General features: G+C 38.4%; 1 protein-coding gene across 1 annotated transcript in view; it reads right to left on the bottom strand.

Annotated features, from left to right (window-relative positions):
- col11a1a (collagen, type XI, alpha 1a) overlaps window positions 1–23,606 on the bottom strand; it is a 71,081-nt gene that overhangs the window by 13,035 nt on the left and 34,440 nt on the right. The window contains exons 24-53 of the mRNA XM_079863264.1: window positions 23,521–23,565; window positions 23,084–23,137; window positions 22,178–22,222; window positions 21,755–21,808; window positions 21,623–21,667; window positions 20,824–20,877; window positions 20,619–20,726; window positions 20,401–20,454; window positions 17,610–17,663; window positions 15,996–16,040; window positions 15,816–15,869; window positions 15,684–15,728; window positions 14,945–14,998; window positions 14,800–14,853; window positions 14,288–14,341; window positions 14,073–14,180; window positions 12,450–12,539; window positions 9,642–9,695; window positions 7,001–7,108; window positions 6,690–6,797; window positions 5,660–5,713; window positions 5,062–5,115; window positions 4,850–4,957; window positions 2,791–2,844; window positions 2,475–2,528; window positions 2,280–2,333; window positions 1,619–1,672; window positions 827–934; window positions 651–704; window positions 490–543 (exon numbers count right to left, since the gene is read on the bottom strand). Of these exons, the coding sequence (XP_079719390.1) occupies window positions 490–543; window positions 651–704; window positions 827–934; window positions 1,619–1,672; window positions 2,280–2,333; window positions 2,475–2,528; window positions 2,791–2,844; window positions 4,850–4,957; window positions 5,062–5,115; window positions 5,660–5,713; window positions 6,690–6,797; window positions 7,001–7,108; window positions 9,642–9,695; window positions 12,450–12,539; window positions 14,073–14,180; window positions 14,288–14,341; window positions 14,800–14,853; window positions 14,945–14,998; window positions 15,684–15,728; window positions 15,816–15,869; window positions 15,996–16,040; window positions 17,610–17,663; window positions 20,401–20,454; window positions 20,619–20,726; window positions 20,824–20,877; window positions 21,623–21,667; window positions 21,755–21,808; window positions 22,178–22,222; window positions 23,084–23,137; window positions 23,521–23,565 (1,935 nt within the window). The remainder of the gene's footprint in view (window positions 1–489; window positions 544–650; window positions 705–826; window positions 935–1,618; window positions 1,673–2,279; window positions 2,334–2,474; window positions 2,529–2,790; window positions 2,845–4,849; window positions 4,958–5,061; window positions 5,116–5,659; window positions 5,714–6,689; window positions 6,798–7,000; window positions 7,109–9,641; window positions 9,696–12,449; window positions 12,540–14,072; window positions 14,181–14,287; window positions 14,342–14,799; window positions 14,854–14,944; window positions 14,999–15,683; window positions 15,729–15,815; window positions 15,870–15,995; window positions 16,041–17,609; window positions 17,664–20,400; window positions 20,455–20,618; window positions 20,727–20,823; window positions 20,878–21,622; window positions 21,668–21,754; window positions 21,809–22,177; window positions 22,223–23,083; window positions 23,138–23,520; window positions 23,566–23,606) is intronic.

Here is a 23,606-nt window from a genome sequence, read left to right as displayed (position 1 = left end):
AATGATAAACTTCTAATCAGAAGCTGTGTGCATTTTTGTGAAAGTGTGTTGCTCAAAACAAACCTCCCCTCATTAAACTTTCATAGAACTGTAGCTTATAAATGGGCCTCGCACAAAGACTCTCAAGGCTAGACATTCACATTAGTAAACCTAGAGATTCAGATACATTGAATTTAATGGTAAATTAACCAATTTTCCTGCACTGGAAAATCCAAATTACTATGTTAAAAAGGACTTCAGTTTATGGGCTGTCACTGCTCAGACAATTATGTTTGACTTCAGTATATCCAATTACAGTTTATTAATCTATTTGTACTGTATATATACCTATGCAAAAGAAAAACACAGTGCTCTGCAATTTAAATCATCATATTTTGAGTAATCATTGCCTGAATAAAATGACAAAGTATGCATACAGCAGGAAATTATAAATGCAGTTTATAAAAACTATATTCAAAGGTATTGCACCTAAATATTATTAATACTCACAGGTTGACCAGACTCTCCATCCTCTCCTTTTTCTCCTGGGCCTCCATCTATTCCCTGATAATGTTATAGACAAAATTTTAGAGACAGATAAACTGACAATTGACAAAACATGCAAACACCTTGCAGAATATTAACCCTGCAAATTACATTTTGCTACTTACAGCAACACCTGGCTCACCAGGTGGACCAGGGTCTCCAGGAAAACCAACAGGGCCCTATAGTAACAGATTGAAAACAGGTTTAACACAGTTACATATCAATAACTTTAAACTGAATTCATCCTTAACAAATATTAGGACCTACTAAACTAAATGAATGTCAGTTGTGTCACACTTACAGGGTTACCCTTGGGTCCATCATCTCCAGGGGGTCCTTTGGGACCTGGAGGTCCAGCAGCACCAGAGGGACCAGCTTCACCTTTCTCTCCTCTCTCACCTTTTGGGCCCTGCAGAATTTATAACAAAGACGAAAGGGCTGAATAAAGAGCCCTGAGGCACTCCATGAACAAAAGAACCCTGAGAACAATGAGTGCAGCCACGCTCTACATCCTGATATAGCAATTCAAAAGAGTTAATCAACCATTCATGTCAGTATTGACAGGCTAGAATTTTGACAGGCTGCATTTCCATCTGTAATACATATATTCCGTTAATAACAAAGTTAACATTTTAGCTTTATTCAGTTCATTTTTCCCCAGAGGTCCACTAGAAATGTTACTCAAGGTTTTTGTGGCAAAAAGGTGCAGTTTCTGAATGCCAACCAGATATTCTGGTGTCAGAAATCCAAGAAACTGCTTTTCCAGTTTAGTTTCAAATGAAGGGATGTTTTGAGTATATCTTTACAGTTATTTTTCATGCACACCTTTATTCTAAATGTTCTAAAAGTGACATTTTGATTCCTCATGATTTGACCCCTGTAAAGTTAACTGAGTGATATTTTAGTACAAATGTCACTGTATTAAGCTATTCTTTGTATGATGAGAGTAAAGACCTTTATTGGAATCATTCCTGCAATTTAGCGACTCACTTAGTGTGGCCACTTAATTCAAGACAATCAATAAAGCCTGAAAAGCTTACAGGAAGTGATTACTCGCACCATCACACAGATCTCTCCTGAGAACTTAACTTACCCCAGGCCCAGGCTCGCCAGGAGGTCCAGGGTTGCCAGCTTCTCCTTGTTCACCCTGTGAAGGATATTACTAGTTATAAGCTATAGCACCATACCATATGATTTCCAGCTGTCAAACTTCCATTTTGGAAACTTCCAAATTCCAATTTCAAAAGTTTATTTGACAAACACCAGCAAATCTAACTGTACCATTGTCATTTTATCCTCCATGCTTTGAAAAATGAAACACCTTTTGAAGATCAGAGATACCAAGTAAGAATATGGCACATTTGACTTTTGAATAGAATGAATCAGAAATAATATCTAAATAAAGCTGCATTATGTTTCTTAGCAGTAGCTTAATTAACTAGTCTGGACAGTAGTGGACATAATACTCAACTACTAATGGATGGAACATCATGGTGACCTGTTACATATTCTAAATTCATCTCCACAGCCAGCCAAAGCATTAAATATTGATGGCCTGTGGGCCTGCAAATAGCAGTGAAATGGAGGGGTTTTATCAGAACTGCAGTAATGTAGGCATTAATCGTTTTGTTATACTAATTCAGACAAAAGGATGACACGAATAATAAATCAATGAAGTCTTCAAAAGAGACTTGAAATAGGTATTTGGCCCTGATATTTTTGGGAATAAACACTGGAGATAGGAATACTCTTACCTTCTCACCCACGGATCCCATTCCTCCTATTCCACCAGGAGGACCTTGTGGACCCTTCAATATGTTAAGAGATTATGTCAATTTGTTAAGAGGCATACGTGAAAACCATTAACACTGAAGCCATTTAGTTAAAGTGGTGTAATTTTATGGATTTGCTGATTGGATAAAATGTTCAATGTTGAGAGATGCTCTTACATCAGCACCAGAAGGGCCTTGAGGACCTCTGGGACCAGGTGGGCCAGGGGGCCCCTGTGGAGAAACAAGAAGAGAGACAAATGAGATTTTACTAATAGTTGTCAAAAGCAAAATAAAATAAGGCAAAATTAAATGAAATGCTAAATAACACAATAATAAACAGAACCCTTAAAGAAAGACACTTTTAAAGAAATTAAAAGGCATTTCTGAGCAGAATTTTCTGTCCTGTATTCATATTTGGCTTTTAAATAGAGCATTGGGGAGTGACATGTCAAAGGCATTTCGTTAGGGAAAAAAAATGGTTAAAACATCTTACCATAGGACCAACGTCTCCATTTTCTCCTTTTTCACCAGGTGGCCCAGGAAGACCCTTTAAAAATAAATAGATATTGTTGTATTTATATGCATCTTCAATATATAAATGTCCATACATGCACATACTATAGTACACTGATGTCACTGACTGTGCAAAGATGTGTAAAGCTGTGAGTCACAAAAAAGACCCTCTGAAGAAAAGAGAAAAAGAATCTGGCCCAGACGCAGTTACCAGAGGACAGCAATAATGCTTCATTTCAGAATTGGCGGAGAAAGGCAAAAGGGCCATATGGCAAATAGAAGAGGCAGAGGCGGAGTGCGGGAGTGTTTATTGAGTTTTAGTATCTGTCATCTTGAAATCTAAGAGAGCAGCTAATATCCTTTGTCAGATTTTTAGCTCATGTTCAGCGAACACTATATTATTTGTCACCTTTTCATAGCTGGCAAAAAGCGAGGGGTGGACTTTCAACGCTAAGCACAATATGAAAGCTATTTTACCCGGCACAGAAACTCATCTATGCACATTTGCCAAATATATTTCCCCAGAGCGGCACAGGATTCATTTGAACATTCGGGGGAGAACATGTCCCTCGTCTTACCCATTATTATGCCCTAAAAATGCGCCTAGGACTTAAGAGAACCCCATTTTAAATTCAGAACATTGGAGGAATAAAACAGGCAACCAAAAAGAAGTTAGATGGCCAGCAGCAGGCACTTCATTTCATTTGTCGCTGCTCTCCGCTTAGGGGCTAAAGCTGAAAAATTCATGCCGATTTTCAGCTTAATTAATAGCCAATTAAATGTTTTCCCCAGCAGGAAAGGTAAAACATCAATCAGTGAGAGTAACCAGGGAAGCATTTGTGTTTTAAAGAAGTCCAAAATACTATAACATCAGAGATCTCGGATCAAAACACACCTGCATTGGCGAATAAACACGCTAGGCATGTGACCCCGGTATCATGCGTGTTTGATCCTTGACATTTACTCCCTAATTGCCTCACCGAGTGGCGACTTCGGAGGCTGCTCATTCAAAGGCGTTTCTTCGTCATCCGTTACATGTCAGGAGCGACGACATCTAAAGTCTAATTTTGTCTGGTATTTACTCGCCCAATACCCACCTGACCTGTAGACTTGGCAGACCGACACGCTGATTCTCGTGCTGGTAAGAGATCTCATCAGGGCAGAAGCCCTTAGTCAGAGACCATTAACATAAACACTCATTACACACTGAAGGGTGTGTGTGCACTGTCCTAATGTCTATTGGACCGGGTCACTAAATGCAATTAATAAAATCCAAATGGAAGTGCATTACGCCCAATTAAAACTCAATTGAATCAAATGGCTCAGAGATTTGGTGGCGTAAGAGGACTACAGGAGCAGTCGATGTTACTCCATTACCGCGATGACTCGCCTTCAGAGGAATCAGCTAATTGATTGATAGAGGAATGGCAGAACCTTGAGGCTTCAGATCATAATATGATCAAATAGAAAGAGAGAGATGAGATGATTAAAATAAATCTTCTATAAATACAGTGTGTTTACTACACAAACATGAAATGACTGCTGATTTTTATGGTTCGCAACAGGGCAACCAAATATATTCAGTGACAGAGTTTTTTTTATTTTTTATTAAAACATTTATATATATATATATAAATAGACAATGATTTCGTTGGGACTGATATTGTGCAAAAAAAACTTTTATAAATTCAATTTTCTTTAATTCTCTTAATTTCTCCTTTTGTCTTCTCTCTTTAATTATTCCGCTAATTAGTAGATTAAATAAATCAGTTGTAATCATACCACCAGCAAACCAAAATTTGAACTGTTCATGTAATGGACCCTACATGTCTGTAGAGAGTGTCTACATATTTACTAGAACAATTCCAGCAGAAGTGGAATCAAAAGGAAATCACTCTCAAACACCTCTACTGCATCTACTGCCCAGGGCCACCAGCTAATGTTGTTTGTGCTGCATTAGTCTGGGTTACCATGGGACTGGCGACTCAGTGCTAAACAAAAGAAAAATGTTAGCTCGTGAACGGCACTGTGGGACTCACCTGCAGACCGATGGGACCAGGAGGTCCAGGGAAGCCCCGGGATCCTTCATCTCCCTTCTGTCCAAACATACCCTGCTGTCCGCGAGGACCTGGCTCACCATCAGCTCCCTGAAATAAGCATTAGTCAGAGTCTCAATGTATTCTGACTGAGTTAATGTAAAAATGACTGAAATAATAACTAAGGTAATTCTGAATGTGCAGTCAAGACGTACAGCCGGTCCAGGAGCTCCAGTAGTTCCCTGAAGACCAGGTGGACCTGGAGGACCCTAGTGGGCAACACAATAAAGAAGGTGATCAGAACTATGATGGGAATCATAAGGAATTGAATGATTCTGGTTACTCAAAGATTTAATGAATGGCTCTTTTAATTACTTTTGAGGAAATCACTTGTTGGAGTTGGACATGATAGTAAGGACTTGAGCAAGTCAAGAACCGCTTAAGTGATTTCAATTGATCGACCTCGAGTGAATTCAGTGATTGACAATTCAGTTGTGTAATTCATGAAGACTGATTTATGACTCTTTTAGATCAATTTATTAAAGGAACTGGTTAATAAGACTTATTAATTAGTAAATCGGACTATACTGGTTGTGTATGTTTTTTGTTGCATGCAACAACAAGCAAGGACAACACAAAAGAAGGCCAATTAATGTTTTTTTTTGTGTGTGGAATCAGTGAAAGAGCACAGATGCTAAAAAAATGTCCTTTATGGTCAAAAGGTCAAAAGGTTATGGTTTGTAAGTAGAATCGGTTCTGCATTCAAATCCTACTGTTTGTATAAATAAGGATTTTACGGCAGAATTTACTCACATGTTCACCTTTGTCGCCTTTACTTCCCTTCTGTCCTGGTTCGCCAACTTCTCCCTGGAAAGAAGTTTAAAATCAGTCATGCAATATCCATTTTGTCTTTTAAAAAACTATATTATGCATAAATGTGATTTTAAATGAAAGAAACTCTGTTGAAGTAATGTTGAAGAAAACCATTTACTGTGCAGTAAAAAATATGACATTGGCAATGACCTGCATAGAGTTTTAATGTAAATGAAATGACAAATATTGTCTCTGAACTAACAGACATGGCCAGATAAAGCTTTGCTACAACATATTCTTGGCACGTAAGCCATGAAGTTGGTTAGAGGATACTGATGGAGAGACAACGTTTATGGTACCCTGCGCTAATTTGATTATGGGCTGCCTTTGCTGATGATGATGGATTGGCGGCAGGGGAGAGCGACTGAGAGATAGGCGTGCGTTTCAGATGTTCGTACAGTGTGTGTTTGTGATGATGAAGAATGATCGCTGTCCAAAAAGTGAGGGCGAGGAATTCTGGGAAGAGTTGTGAGATATGCTAGGGTGATAGGAGAGAAATCATTTTCTTGTTTTCTAGTACAAATATTTCAAAATATTTAAAACAAGAAAATTACTTGAGAAGCAAATTTGCAGAAGACTTTTATCTAGAATTAAGTTTTCTTGATTAAAAATTCGTTTTTTATCTTGTTTTAAGTACAAAGCGAGGGCAATTTAGTGAGATTTATGGGATAGTTGGGATAAGAAAAGATATATTGATGTACTGACATACTGAGATTTTTCTGCGGTGTAAGCCTGTTAAAGTAACTTTTGATGCATTGGAACAAAACTTTCTTCCATTAAATCTGTACACGAGTTAAGATGAAGTGAAATCCGTTACTGTCCTTTTGTGGCGACTGTGAATTGGCTGCAGGAACGGACACATCAATAGAAGCATTGTATTAATGTAATTTGGTAATGTAATGCTTGGTAATGTAATGCACATTCTCTCTACTGTCTAAGTTTATTAATGTCAATTAAAACTGCAATTAACCTTGTCACCATCTTCTCCAGGTGGACCCTGAGGTCCTGCTGGACCCGGCAGACCAACTGGACCTTGAACTCCATCCCGACCGGCTGGACCTGAAGGACCTCTCTCTCCCTGAACAAAGACACAGATTTTTCAGTTCGTGACAAATTACATTCTGAATTGAAATCTATTTTTTTCCATTTGCTGAGATGCATGTGCTACAGTAAGTTAGACGGTATGCAGTCACTGTGCTGTAAGCAACCTTAAACTTTCACTAACAAATGCAAAATAAGAAACACATATTGATAATCTTCATATCTAATAAGTGAGATTACCGGTGCACCCTTCTCTCCAGCAGGTCCCGGGGGTCCCTGAGGTCCAGTACGTCCAGACAAGCCAATGGGGCCAGCAGGTCCTGCTGCTCCTCTCTCACCAGGGGAACCCTATAACCATCACGGGCAAAACGATTAAACATATTTGACACTGAGATACACCATAGACATATACACACTATTGACAAGTCTGATTTACTGAAGCATATACTACATCAGGGTTTTTTAAAGTGTAGGGCGCACCTCCCCAGGGGGCGAGAGCATGTCATGGGAGGCTAGGGCTGAGCGATACGACGATGTCAGTTGATTGAGTTTTTCTATATAGCTTTTCTGTATGTAAATTTATCAGCAGTGCAGGACTACTTAAACACGTTAGAGCAGTAAAAGCACAAAAAACTGCGAAAAAGAACTGAATTCGGTACTGACAGGCGACTTTCTGTAGCACACCCGACGTGCACGAGTGCTGAATTTAGTTTACTTTTGCGGCTTAATGCGCAGTTTGCCTAAATGATTATTAGATCCATGCATAAGGTCTTAAAGTGACAGCAGTCTCACATAGGCATACCTCCTGCTGTCTATATCGTTAATGTTAATCAAACAACAAAAGAAAAAAAAAATCATTCACAGCGCTTATATCTTTCAAAGCTTTCAAATCTGTGTATAAATCATACAATGCAGACTATAAAGTTAAAATGGGGGTTGGGGGGGTGTGCATTGTCTATTTTGTGTTAGAAGGGAAGCCCACTGTCTTTGACTTTGAAAACCCCTGTACTGAATTAATAGGCTTGTAAAGATCTCCCGTACCTCACTCATTAGTCATGTATAAAGGATTAAAACAGATTCTCCCAAGCGACAACTTCCTTTCAAGGATGTACTTTTAGTGCAGAAAATCCAAATGGGGAGCTTTAGCTTTTGAATGATTATGCTCTAGCCACAAAACCCAAACCATTTCAGACGTTTTGGTGTTAGGGTGTTGCTATGCAGTTGCTAAGGCATTCTGAGTGTTTTAACATTGCTATGCTGGTGTTAGGGTGTTGCAATGCAATTACTAATGTGTAATGTTCTTATGCTGATGTTAGGGTGTTGCTATGTGGTTGCTAAGGCATTCTGAGTGTTTTAACATCGCTAAGCTGATGTTAGGGTGTTGCTATGCAGTTATTAATGTGTAATGTTCTTATGCTGATGTTAGGGTGTTGCTATGTGGTTGCTAAGGCATTCTGAGTGTTTTAACATCGCTAAGCTGATGGTAGGGTGTTGCTATGCAGTTATTAATGTGTAATGTTCTTATGCTGATGTTAGGGTGTTGCTATGTGGTTGCTAAGGCATTCTGAGTGTTTTAACATCGCTAAGCTGATGTTAGGGTGTTGCTATGCAGTTATTAATGTGTAATGTTCTTATGCTGATGTTAGGGTGTTGCTATGTGGTTGCTAAGGCATTCTGAGTATTTTTAACATTGCTATGCTAATTTTAGGGTGTTGCTATACAGTTGTTCTCAGTGTTTTTAACATGTTACCATGTGGATGGTAGGCGATTTTTTTATGTGGTTGGTAAGGTGTTCTGAGCTTTCTTAATCAAAGTCTATGGGATTTAGCATCCATTTAAAATCTTTAGTCCCACACCATTTCCCAACAATAAATTTGTGGTATCACGTCATGTTCATGTGGGACATTTTATGCACCAAATTGCACCGGACAGTGATCTTTGCCTTTGCAAGCAATGCTAAATAAATCATTGCACAGGGTCAGTACAGAGGGTCTTCAAATGGCCTAAACATCCCAGTGGATGCGTGTGCGGTCCCGTGCAACGCTTTGCGACTAGCGAGTGCAATTAACTACAGCGTGGTGCGGACGGAATCAAACGATCAGAACAACACAGACAGCTCTGAGGGGAGCTGTTCAAGGACCGTAAAACTTTCGGTTCGGCGCCAAATGTACTCTTACTAGTGGGCGAACATGCCCTTAGACTCCTTATCTCGCTTTCTAAATGTGGTTTAATTTGTAGACCCCCGCATCTTCATACAAATGCAAATGTATCCTTTATCGGACTTACACAGTTGAATTTAAAACTCCTCAATGACTTTTCATCCATCTATTCTAATCTTGCAGTGCACTGTCAAGGCCTGAAAAAGAGCAATTATAGGGTGACAATACTTGTCTATTTTTTTTCCTAAAGAGAAATGAATCGGTGAAGAAAAGAATTTGATTTTAATTAAAGAAGCTTGAGGACATTCAACGTCATGCCCATCACATAAAATCTAATGAAACAGCTATGGTATAAAATGTCAAGAGGAGGTAATTATGAAGTAGTGCTGTGAATTTATCTCAAGACACTGTGGTGGTCACCATCACACCCTCTAGTGTTAACTAATGCCACTGCATGGTCTTTTAAGAGGCACTGCGGGAGACATGGATCCTACTGTGTCCGATTCGGTATCTCTCATTTAGAAAGAGTATGAATCAGCTGCGCACTCTTCTTTGTTTGCGCGTGTGTTCGGTGGCGAAGAAATCCTTAATGGTGTTTTTGAGCCTTAGATCTTCCTGACCAGTCCCTCAACCCTCTCAGACTCCTAAATATTGAATGCCGCTTTTGTGAGAATGAGCTTTTCACGTTGAATGAAGGGAAACCATGGAAACAGAGTACTTACAACAGGACCAGGGGGGCCCTGAGGGCCCTCAGCTCCTTTCAAACCAGGTGGACCCTGCAGAGGGCAAAAGAGAAAGAAGAACAAAATATGGGTGAGTAAATAGGTCTAACAAACAGCTTCATATCAACGTGTCAGCATTGGCTATTTTCTCTTGAACATTATCCAACACATCATCTATTGATGCTCAAAGCCATATATAAACATGTACTGCATGTTTTAGTGCATCATATCTGAGCAAACAAGTCTACCTCCAGCTCATAACTGAGATAACACAGAAAAGAACTCATAATGGAGATTTCATGTGAAAGCTTTTGAGAATCCACACTGAAAGTGCTCATGGTTGTTCTTTTTCAAACTTTGGTTCTTGCAAATGTGTCGTGACCAAAAACGATGTACAAAAAACCTGTGGCGTTTGCCTTAATTATTGACATTTAACCTAGTTCTACACATCTTTCATACTCAGTTTGAATCTATGAAAGTGTGAAAGAGATTTGAGAACTACGGCTTAAATGTCGGATTGTTGTAACACAAAGCTATCATATGGCTTCAGATAACTTGGAATATAGTGCACAAGTCATATTGGGTTTTTCGGAGCTTTGTCACTGTATGCTTTTGTTTAGAAAGGAGCAGCGTAAACGGTAACACTTTATTTCGATGGTCCACTAAGCATTCTAACTATAACTATAATTCGAGTATTAGTAGACTGTCTGCTTAATATCTGCAAACACTTTATTTTGATCCCCCCCCCCCACCCCAACTGAAATTCACTGACTATAAGTAACTTTGCAACTACATTCAACTTATTCTACTAACCCAAACCCTAACACCTACAGTAACCTAACAGTCTACTAATACTCTAATGAGACATTGTGACATGTATGCTCTGTTTTGGTTTAGTTTCATTGCCCTTTAGTTCAGCATGTGTGACCTAGTTCTTCATCTTTGCGTGTTACTTCTACAGCCACCCGTGACAGACATGTAGTTGCAAAGTTACTTTTAGTTTGTAAAATGTCTGAAGTGGACAATGGAATTGAAGTGTAACCACAAACATTTTGAAAAATTCTCCTTATATATTAAACAAAACAAAAAGAAACATACAAGATTGAAACAACATGACGGTAAATGATGATTAAGATAACAAACTTTCTATTTATCATTTTTAGACTAATTATTACTTTCAGCCCAGGATCAAAATTATTCTATTTCTGTGATGTTTTTCTCATCGACTTAAATGCTTCAAAAATTACCAGGAACACTGTGGGAGATACAAAATCCTGAGAGGATACTACTCTAATGAATTCTTATGAACTATTCTGCAATTCCATAAATAAATCCAGAGATATAGTGATCTCATGAAGCTCTCAGATTTCATCAACAGATTATTAAGCTTTTTATTAAAAGGAATAGCTAGCCCAAAACTATATACTTACCCTAATGTTGCTACAAACACATATTTTCAAAGAATCTTTACATAGATAGAAAAAGGTACACAAACACACTATAAAAGCACCATAAACATAGTCCATATGACACGTGACCATACGTATGCTTTATTCCAAGTCTTAAATACCAATGACCTTTGATGTTACTGACATTCAACCTGTGCAATGGACAGTGGACACCATATTTGTTTCACCAGTCAGAAGTCGATAATGATATACATTTTAGTTTGTTCATCAAAAGTGCTAGCATATGATTTCTTATAGTGCACATGTTATATGGACCACTTATATGGCATCTTTATGGTCCTTTATGGAGCTTTTGTAGTTGTATGGAAACTTGTATGGAGCTTTTGCAGTTGTATTTTCTGTTCCACAGAAAAACTAACATCATACAGGTTTGGTATTACATGAGTAAATGATGACAAAATTGTATTTTTGAGTGAATTCTTTTTTAACAATGAGCAAAAGTAAATGAGGAAGTGAGAATCATACACATACCCATGTCATTACAGACCATTGAGTTCTACTGCTTCTAAACTCATTTTTCTACTTGCACAAACTACAGCGCAAAGTGACAGTGGGTTTGGTCTCTTCTGACTGTGTTTCATTAATCTCAGTTTGAGAGAGAAATCCACAGAACTCGACTGCCTGCTGGTTCTGCTTCCACACGATTGATATTTACTGGCCTCTTTTTCTCTCACAGGACAGTTGTCATCAGGGGCACAGTAAAAATCAAAGAGCTGACAAGAGCTCTCGTGTGTGTGTGTGTGTGTGTGTGTGTGTGTGTGTGTGTGTGTGTGTGTGTGTGTGTGTGTGTGTGTGTGTCAGTGTTCATGGAGGTGCCGTGGTGTTTCGTGTGCGTATGTGTGTGAGGGCTTGAGATTGCCTCTCTAAAGGGCAGACACACACAGTGGTCTCAGTAATGACTGTTGCTGTCCTAAGAGGGGTAAAAAAAATCACCCCAGTAGAAAATAATCAGGCAGCGCATGGAGAGCCAGCCTCCGCCACTGACCTTGAGATCAGACATCAACAATGAACAAACAACCTCATCCCCAAAAATCTAATTGGCAACATTTCCAATTAAATCATTCTCTGGCCAGATAATACATATAAAAGACAACAACCCAGCCGCTTCAAAAGGTGGTAAATGTGAGCCGCAGCCAAATTAGCATAATGTACCTTTGCATTAAACAATGCAAAGTTAGCCCTTTTAGAGGTTCTCTGCCCTATTAAAGTCTTGGTGGAGTGTATTGAAGTCCAATTCTGTGGCTGTAATGAGCCAAGGCTGCTGTCTAACCCTCTGTCTACCTCTAAGATTAGGAGGATTTATTGCAGTGATTTATTCGCTACAGGAGCACAGTCCTACCGTCACTCCGGGAAGACCTCTTTCTCCCGGGAACCCTCTCAGTCCTGGAGGACCGTCTTTTCCTGGACTGCCCTGAGGACCTGGATCTCCCTGTGGACAGACAGTTGGCAATTGAATATTTTATTGAACTTCAAATATAATGAACAGGAAATTTAAACCAAATGAATTTTCAGCTGATGCTAATGAGCTTTGAACTGATGAAATTATTCAGAATTATTGCTAGCTTCAAATCCACCGTCGCTAGCACTGGCAGGTCGATTCAATTAATGCTTCTGACTTCACAGCGTGATTAAAACTGAAGTGTGTAAATTTTATATAATGAAACATTGGCCTGTTGAAAACGTTTTTACACCACATTTTTTGAGGAAACAGGCTGGAATAGGAATGAGTATTTAAACACCAGAAAACACACTTGAACTTTAAAATATAATGAAAAGAACATTTAAACATAAATATGTTGATATGTCTAACTGATGCTGGTAAAATTTCAACTAAAAGACAATTTCATACACTACTATTCAAAAGTTTGGGGATGGTGGGATAGTTATATAATACAGAAAAAGTAATATTGTGAAATGTTTTTACAATTTCAAAAGAACAGCATTTATTTGAAATAGAAATCCTTTGGAACATAAATTTCTTCACTGTCACTGTTGATTAATTAAATGTGTCATTGCATAATAAAATATTAACTTATTTCATAAAAAACATGATGACCCAAAACTTTTATACAGTACATTACATTATTAATAGCTCAAAATAAACTTCTGTTCATGAAGCCCTAGCGGTGGTAGGTAATATTTCAGCACAATTAATGCAAGCCTGCCTAAAAAAGTAATAACAATAATAAATGTGTCTTAAGGGGCCGGCAAATGCAGTAAACTGCAATCATACGTGCCTGCCTGAGTGAGGCTCAAGAGTGAATTTTGAGTTTTACAGTTTTAGCCCTTTGAAAGACAATCTCCACTTGACCTCAGCGTCTCTGCATTTTGATTGGACCACTGAAAGTGTCATATGTCTAATAAGAAGAGGAAACAAAAGAGCAAAATCAGGAAAATGACCAAAGGACCGTGAGTCTGACCACTCAGACTTCAGCAGCATACTCTGCCTCTGGGCTGTTCACTCATGTCTGACAGACTGTCTAAAGTGAGCCGATCAAGCTGATTAAAGTGTCTCCGTTGAGGAGTGACAGGAATTGAAACCGAGACAGGAAGGCTGGACACCTCAGAGAAGTTGAGTTTAGCTTTTAGAAGCCACGTCTCCTACTAACAATTTAGACTCTATTTAGAAAGGAAATTCAACAATTTTCCACAGTACTGATGCTATAGAGCTGGTAAACTTGGATGCACTTGGACAGATCGGGTTTTTGGTCAACAAATTGATGTTTACTGGCTCTTTTTTTTTGTCAAAGAAAAAATAAATGTGGGTCATAATCAATCATTTTTAGTTCATTTGACGTTACTTGTTTGCTAGGCACTTTGCTTTTGTTATTAGTTTTAATAGTTTTCCAATAAGAAGGGGCTGAATAATAGCTGAGCTATTGAGATTCCAAAATATTTTCTGATTCTCTAAATTCTGTATGCCAGTTCGGCTAAAAGTCATGTAAACATGAAAGTAATTTACCTTTGCACCTTCTTTCCCACCAGCGCCTGGGAGACCTTGCTCTCCGGGAGGACCAGGGGGTCCAGGATGTCCTCTCTCACCAATAGGGCCGGTTTCTCCTGTTGGACCCTTTCAGGCCATTACAGATATATTTGAGTGATATTGAAAGGCATGGTCTTCCTGCTTAGCTCAAATGAGAATACAGTAATAAATGCTGTGAAAACATGAACGCCTACCTGTGGTCCAACAACACCTCCAGGTCCTGGCGGGCCAGTTTTGCCTTGGAAACCCTAGGGGGAAAAATCACAGCAATAAATCTATCTATCTACATATCTATATATATAGATATATATAGATATATACATATATATTCATCCATCCATCCATCTATCGTCAATGGACCATCAAGTACAACAATAATTTATATGACAGAATTTCCTGGGCAAAATATGTAGCTGCAGTCCTTCACAGGTTTATTGCTCTTAAATGTGATAAACATCTCCCACTGGGTCACGTAGTTATTAATAAAGCCTCTGGCTGGATCAGACAGAATCTCCATAACTCCTTCAGGTTTACACATAACTCAGAGGAAGAACGCTCATTCAGTTCCTAGTTGCTTCTTTTAACATGCTTAGCCTCTCTTCCCAGATGCTCGAGCACCTGATCAGTGATGTCTGCTATAGGTTATCATTTAGATACTGCTATTTGGGCAGCAGATCTATAAACGTGATTGATTGGAAACACTTACAGTTTCTCCCCGCTGGCCAGGGTGACCGGGCAGCCCATCCTTTCCAGGTGGTCCCTAAAATACAAAATGTGGTGGTATATTGTAAATTACACTTATTAGCATATAAAACAGCATGGATAATACTGTAGCAAAAACAGATACTTACAGGGGGGCCCTTTGGTCCTGAGAAACCAACGGGACCCTGGGGCCCTTGAGGTCCCTGGAACAGACCATACAAAATAAGTATATTTGGTGAAAAGCCTACTCCTTTCCTTGGTCTTACTTAATAAAGTAGGACAGATTGTTTGAACATGTTTCAGAATATCTATATACTGTATAAAGAAGGTTATCAGAATCAGAAATGTGTGCTAGAAGTGAATGTTTATCTGACCTGATCATTTGTTTTATAAACTCAGCAACATTTATAAAAACTCATATTTGAAAGCATCAATAAAATATTATAAGTTGAAACTATGTTGAAAGTACAATGTAGGTACAGTCAACAGGCTTTTGACAAGCTTAAAAAATCCTACAGATTCAGACTGAAAACTGGAATAAATAAAGAGGAAAACACTGAAAAAATAGAGGAAAAAACGAAAACAGGATTACACAGCGGATATACACAGTACAACATCAGATTTCAAATGATGTGAGCCTTGGACAACAGCCTTCCAGTGGTCTAATGCTCAAGAGATCTTCATAAATCTATAATAGCTTCCAGACGAAAACATAGGTCTAGTGGTAAGTCCTCTTATCTGGAGTGCACCCACATGCTGAGCTAATCCTCACTGTGCTTCCTGCAAAAGCACCCTCTCAGAGCGCTTCAAGCCGTACACCATCTCACTGGAGATAGAATGATGGGAGGACAATGTTTTCTGCTGCATTGCTTTTTTGGTGGCACTTACTCTCTCTCCGGGTGGACCAGGTGGACCGTCGTTGCCTGCTGTGCCCTGTGGGATAATAAGAGAGGTGAAGCATAAGGACTGTGCAATGAAAGTGATTGACACAAGCACAGTCTGAAGGAAGTAGTAGCCTACCTTAGGGCCTGGTTTTCCCGTTGGGCCTCTGGCACCGCGCGAGCCACGGGGACCCTAAAAATTCAGAACAATTAGGACTTGGTGACTTGCATAATTAAATTCAGCATAAACGCTTATTATTGTAATGCAAATTTAAGTGGAAATGGAAGGTGATTGGGTAAGTGCTGAAGCGGTACATACCGTCGGACCTCTTTGCCCTCTTGGACCAGATTTCCCTGCCACCCCCTTTGAAAAGAAAGAAAAATGAGTGTGGTAAAAATTGAGAGTGAATTCAATAGCTACACAAAGCAAATCCAATCGCTGCAGCTGCTGCCGTTCTTTTTTGCCAAGATGAGATGGCAGTGTGTACAGGGGAAAACAAGCATTGGAAACTTTCCCCTAGGATTTCTGGGAGCCACAGCAATATTTGTATCAGATGAGGTGTAGTAAAAGCACACAAACATACACAAATACACTGGCATTTTGCACACGATCTAAACACTCTGAAAAATTGCAGCTAACTTGACATTTAATTATGAATAATCATAAATGCTTAAAGCACATTGCTTTTTCACTGAGAGGTTTCCCATGAATTTGTTTCCAATTGAGAGCATTTCCCACTACAATAATAGATGAGAATCTCTCAAAGGAAATACTTGATTAGTTTTCCCCGGTGGTCACCACCATTTACCCTTTCTATACCATATATGGGCTTGCAGAGCGTGATGTACTGTACACAGAGTCAGTGTTTTTTTTCTGTATATGCAATTTCAGTCAACAATAGTTTCCATCTATTTAACTAATATCAAGCAATGCCGCTGTATTGGTACAGGTATTTCGCTCTTGTTAGTGCTTCAGGTTTACATTAAATACTTACTCAGCATACTGCTTAAGAAATATAGAAGTATACACTTATCCATTGCTTTGATAAACAAAATGCATTTAAATGTAAGTGGAATTTTACACAGTAAACCACAGGCTCTCTTTAGCACAACATTGCTAACTCTCTTAATGGGGTCATTTTTTAGTGTTGAAAGTGATAGCCAATAAAACAAAACAAAATAAAATGTAATTTAAAAACATAATTTGCATAGGGGATAAGCTAAGCTTGTAGGTTAGTCGGCCTAGTATGCTAAGCTGGTAGACTGAGCGGTAGCTTGAAAAAAGAAAAGCTAACTAAAAAACCAAAACAACATTTAATTTAATCTACAGCTCTGGTTATTTACTGTTATAAGCTAAATATAATTTAAATGTCATTAATGGCCATAATAATATAGTTTAGACAACATACCTGTACATCATAAAGTGACTTTATAAGATTTCTAATCAGGCACTGAATAGTTTCAGTCAGTGGAATTTATCTGGACTCAATTTAACAGGTGGAAACAAATTTTAATGAAACTACTTCGATTTTACTGCATAGTGCATACTAGTGCAAGGTAAATTTATGGTAAGTGTGAAGGTAAATGCAAAGGCAAATGTAAAGGTAAACATGAACAGAAAAAGTAACTATAGCCTACATGTAAAAGTAAATGTAAAGGAGAATTCAGAGATGACCTTTGACTTAATGGATTCATGAACTTTTGCATACTTTCTGAAAGTGAATAGTTTTCCAGATGCGTGATCATCGTTAAATCATGTGAAGAACACAATCATTCTAGCATCTTTTGTTGTCAGGTATTGATTCGTGTCCATGTTTTTGTACAAAGTCATCATACAAATCCTTTCATAAAAGGAATCAATCAGCCTTTTTCATGTGTTTGTTATAATGCAGTGTGCACTTCACACAAAGCAGGTTGGAAGAATTCATCTCACCCTGGCTCCTTTCTCTCCGTTGGCTCCTGGGAATCCGGGGAAACCGGTCGAACCCTGCAAATCAAAGAAAAAGACTTAAGGGAGGAAGGGAAGGCAGCAAGACCTGCATATTAATGAGGGATGAACTCCAAGAGTCCCGACTCTCCTACTGATTCCGACAGTTAAATGCCATTACAATCTGTTAGCATTAGCATCTTTGGCTTTGCTACTTCCACTGTAGAGTTTTAAATAGCTGTGAGACTGCTTTGTCCCAACTGTAGGCAAGCTTTTTTCTAAGAATCATAATTCAGCGAGCGGTAGATTTGAATGCGTAAGATAAACAAGGTCGATCTCGATTATCAGTTTCCTTGTTTTGTTTGCACAAGACAGGAGAGCTCGGGAAGGGATCGCTTGTCAGTTTGGAAATACAACAGGGTTCACCAAGGATGAAGGACGATATAATCAACCAAAACAACAGTTGTTGGACGAAAACAAATGGCCACTCAGTCAGATAAACAACCAAACATAGTTAAGATTAAGAGTCATGAGTCTTAATCGCTCTCATTCTCACTACCTGTCAGTTTCTTTCTCTCATTCTCAGTGCAGTAAATTAAAAACAGCTTACCCACGTTCCTCAATCCTGGCAGCAGTATAAGCATTCAAGAAAGAAAATCAATACACTGGTATACACATACATTTCTATTTCCTCTGCCCTGCAGAAATCAGGTTTGATTTACCATAAAAGATATTATGAAACTGTAAAGGTGAGACACTGACGAATAAGCAATGACACTCTATAAAACAATGCCACAACTCTGAAGCGAGTAACCACTCAGACAGTGATGGCTGGTCTTCAAAAGTGCACTTCATGATAATTTGAGAGTTGGCAGACTGTTTGAATCCATTCCAGAGATGATGGCATGTCAAAGTGCTTGTAATCACATCACTTGTCTGTCGTTCGTTAATGCTGCTAAATAGAAGCGGATTTACGAGACTGCTAGGACTGGGCTTTTTTCCATATTATTCCAGTCAATTCAAGATAAGCATTAAAGGTGTAATTTCTACTCTACTATCGGCACCAAAAGGAACTGCAAAAATAGTGAATTAGGTTTCCCGAACACTCTGCCATAAGACTGAGAAACAGAACCTCACGCCACTGGTTGAGACTGTCGAGTAAATCGGGACATGCAAACTTACAGAGTGAGGTTTTGATAGAGTAGCATAGTAACATTTTATAATATAGTATGTTAAATGGAGTGGTCTGCTGAAAAGTTCAGAAAAAAAAACAAAAAACTGGGAATTTTTTTTTTCAAAAAAAAAAAAAAAATCATTCATGTTAATAAATATTACATAAATGTTAATATTTACAAATCTTGATACTGTTGTCTTTATAATATCTTTTTAAGATGGCAGACACATCTGCATGCAGAAGCATGTTTGGCACATGAATTCACAAAAAAACTATAATAAAAGTCAGTGGCTCAAAGGTTAGTTCACCCAAAAATTAGGATTCTGTCATCATTTACTCACCCTCATTTCGTTCCAAACCCGTATAGGCTTTTGTTCATCTTTGAAACACAAATGAAGTATTTTAATCAAATCTGAGAGCTTTCTGTCCCTCCATTGACAGCTACGCAACTACCACTTTGACACTTCAAAAAGTTCATAAAGAGATTGTAAAACTAATCCGTATGAATTGAGCGATTTAGTCAAAATTTTCTGAAGAGACATGATCGCTTTATATGATGAACGAATTTAATTTAGGCTTTTATTCACATATAAACATTAATTTACGCACACATCAGTTGTGGTAAACCAAAGCTAAAGCATGTTCGCTTGACGTGAAAGAACCAATGAGGTTCATTCTCATTAGGCAGCACATTTGAGCTTCTACAAGAACCAGTGAGGTTTGTTCTCGCACATCAAGCTAGTACGATTGAGCTTGTTTATGTTTGCTGGTCAATATTTACATATGAATAAAAGCCTAAATTCAATTTGTTCATCATATTAAATGATCAAGTCTTCAGAAAATTTGGACTTAACCGCCCAAATCATATCTCTTCGTGAACTTTTTGAAGCGAGAAAGTGTGAGTTGCATATGACAGAAATCACTCAGATTTAATTAAAAATATCTTTATTTGTGTTTTGGAGAAAAACAAAAGTCTTACAGGTTTGGAACGACATGAGGCTTGAGTAATTGACATTTAGAACATATTTAAAAAATTGAATATTCTCAGAAAACAAGTCATTACCTTAAAGCAGCTTTTTATCTTGTGCAGTTTTGCTACTTAGTTTTAGGATGTTTAGATATTTTTGATTGACAAAAATAACTGATTATTAATGAAAAATGACCATACATGTACAATGCACTTACAGATTTACCAAGCAATGCACAATATTGTGAACTAAAACTCAGTCTTTCCATTTTACCAACTAGCTGCCTGTAATGACGTCAACATTATAGAAGGTTTCCAGACCTCCAAGACCACTTAAGGTCTAATTTGGGGCTGGCTTGAACCAGATTGGGTACTGCTGTTACAGCTGATGCTGTTGTTGATGAAAGGCACCGAGGTCTGACACATGCATCTGTGCTCAGAGTTCTCCTCGCTGCCTGCGTGACCAGCATCCACAACAGCACAGGGAACAATCCTGGCATGAGCTGCTCATTTTAAAAGAGCCTTACTCGGAGCAGCATGCATAATGCATTCTCAGGTGGGCATTAGTTCATGCTAATGAGCCAAGTTGTTGTTTAGCTCATAAGTGAAACAATCGTGATGCACAAACAGGTGTCATGTTCAATATAAGTGCATACCTTTGGCCCTTGACGTCCTGGATAGCCAGGCAATCCCGGAACACCAAGTTTGCCCTGGAGGAAAACAAGTCAAAGATCATTAGTGCAGAAACATCTTTGGACAAACAAAAATCTAATTTAATATTAATATTCAAAACACAAACTCCGCATCACTCCCTGATTCTCCACGCCTCTCTAATCAACTAATCACAGTAAACCGAAATCAACAAGCAGTGTACCTTTTCTCCAGCAGGTCCTAGGGGTCCAGATTCACCGTTGGGGCCCGAACGACCCTTCGGGCCCTCCGGTCCATCCTCACCTCGGGGTCCAGCCAATCCAAGTTCACCCTGAACATACACAGAAAATAACCCAATCAGTGCAGCCCTTCATAGGGTAAAATTAGCTTGGGCTGGAAGCCAGCAAGGCTAGAGGCTGTTTATTTACCCTGTCGCCTTTGAGACCCATGTCTCCCTTGAAACCCGGGAAACCATCCTCACCCTGAAAAGTAGGATGAGAAGAAAATACATTATGGAAAACATATAGTGATGAAGCCATAGTTTCTGCATATAAATACAACAATCAATTCTTTGGAGTTGTACTAGACCCCCATCTGCTGACAACAAAGCAGTACAGCAACACTATCAATTACTTGTATTCAGTCTGGAAGGAACAATAATGTGAATATGGAGAAAAGTATGCTAATTGTTATGATTTATGATTGAATTCTCATTTTCTGTCACTAAGCTTCAGCCTGAATCTTTCACATTCATTTGCAAGATGCAACTTTGTGACCACATTACCTGCATTGTCAACTCAACTCATGCTTTATTTATGTGGATATGGACACACTCAGTTTTTGTCATGATGGCACTGCAACTCAACCGTCAATTGAGTATCATTGTCAAACATTTGAGACTGCAATCTGATTAGCATTCATTTCGAAATGTGTTGATGGCTTTTGAAAAGGGGAAAGAAGAGGTGTGTGTGGATCTGGATGTACTTAATGGTGATGGAGTGATTTTGTGTCTTGAATAAGTGTTATGACACTCTCTCTGCATGATTAAACAGCACTTATGATGTGATGTTTAAGTGGACAGAATGTGTAGTAGCTATTGAACTCTTTTTATGCAGATTTACTGACCAGTATGTCATTGCAGTGATTCTTAATACAAGTTATAACGTCAAGCTGAGGGTACAGCATGACGCCTATCTTCTTTTAGAGAAGATGTGGATTTATGCATACCTTCTCTCCTTTGCCTCCCTTCAGACCACGAACGCCGTCAGCACCCTATAAGACCGATAGCATGTGATCAAGCAAAGCTCACGAACTCATCGCACACCAATAAATCTCTATCAAACACAAAAACTGCTTTACCTTCACACCGCGAGGGCCAGGATAGCCGATGGGGCCCTGGGGACCAGGCTGGCCCTGAAAATGACAACATTGAAAAATTATAAAATGTGTGTGGCGAGGAATGAAAATCCATGCCTGAAGTAACCTTGCAAGAGGTTTATAGCTAAACACAGATCAAAAACTTTCAAACACTGACTTCTTAAACTGAAATTGAATTAAGCATTCAAACTTCCTAATTGACACTAAATGTATAATGTATAATAAAGGCAGTTAACAAAAAACATACTCAATCAAAAAATTATTATTTGTTCACTTTTGCAGTTTTACTGGTCTGATAGCTAACTGATAATAAACTGATAGTAAAAAAAAATATATATAAAAAAATTAATCCAATTGATCAAGACATATTTAGTGTAAATACTCCCAAAAAATGTGTTAGCTTACCAAAGCTCCTTTCTCTCCAGGTGGGCCCTCTTTACCAGGATGTCCCTGTAGAATAAAGACAGATATTTATTATAAAGTGACAGCTGACTGTTTAGTGTCTAGTAGTTCTCAAAGATTGCTATAAAGAGTCACAAAACACATTTTCTCTGCTATGATGCTCAGTTTTGTAGACAACATATTACAAGTAACTCAAGTTACATAATCAGATTACTTTTTTTCAAGTAACTAGTAAAGTAATGCATTACTTTTAAATGTACAACAAAATATTCTGAGTTACTACTGAGTACTGAATACTTTGTTTTCTCATTTATTGACTGACACCTCTCCTGTCCTCTTGTTGAGAGAAATCAGGAGTAAGTGCAGAGGCGTTGTGTGCGCTGTGTAAACATGATGGTTATTGTAATCTGCATTTACTCATTTCGCTAGCACAAAAACAGATTCAGAATTCCTCAAAATGAAATCAGAGTGCAGTTGAACTTTCTTTCCTGTGTCATATTGTTCAGCAATCTAAAATGGCAGCACAGCTGAAAGGTTTGTCTGAGCTGCGCCCTCTACTGTACAGGAGTGAATTTGCATTTCCATCAGCTTTATTTATTTCACTTTGGGTGTAAAAGGGTCTTTACATTTGCCAAAAAATGTAACTTTTTATGTCTATTATTAAAAAACAAAACAAGCAAGCCTAGCCCAGGTGAGAAAAAGTAACACAAATGTAACGTAACTTATTACTTTCCATAACAAGTAACTACTTAGTTAACTACTTATAATTAGTTACTTTTTAAGGAAGTAATGCAATATTGTAGCACATTACTTTTAAAGTAATGATACTGTGAAATGTATTTCAATCATCTCCTATCAGTAGTTTAGTAGGCATGAATCACTTGGTATATTAGTATCACTGATACTTACAGGAGGTCCATCTGCACCAGGCAATCCAGGCAAACCAGACCTTCCATGAGGACCCTGAATGAAGAGACAGAGAAAAAGAACTTCGATTGGATTAAGAAGGATTTCACAGATGCCCTACAGGAAAAAACATCCTCTGAATCATGATCCATCTGTCTTATGAAAAAGGAAGTACGCTCGAAAATGAATGCTACAGAAGTAAATGCATGTTCCAATGATGTATGATCTATCCTGCACTGAAGCTACATTTAACATTTGCATTTATTCATTTATCCAAAGCAAAGGAGCAAAAAAACAAAAACAAATATAAGGGATAAGTAATAAAGAACCAACAATATTATCTAAAGCTTTATATCACCATGATATGTTGGATAATCTTTCTTTTTGGTCTCATTCTTTTCTCTTGAGAACGATATGCATGAAAATGATAGAAAACATACTTTTTCTCCAGGCGGTCCGATAGGGCCTTGCGGACCTGGAAGACCCTGTACAACAGAAAACAGACAGCAAACGTCAAGCTTTGTTG

The sequence above is a fragment of the Squalius cephalus genome (assembly GCF_949319135.1).
Source record: "Squalius cephalus genome assembly, chromosome: 25".
In the NCBI taxonomy this organism is placed as follows: Eukaryota; Metazoa; Chordata; class Actinopteri; order Cypriniformes; family Leuciscidae; genus Squalius; species Squalius cephalus.
The sequence above is the reverse complement of the archived record's forward strand: the minus strand, read 5'-3'. Positions and strand labels throughout refer to the sequence as shown.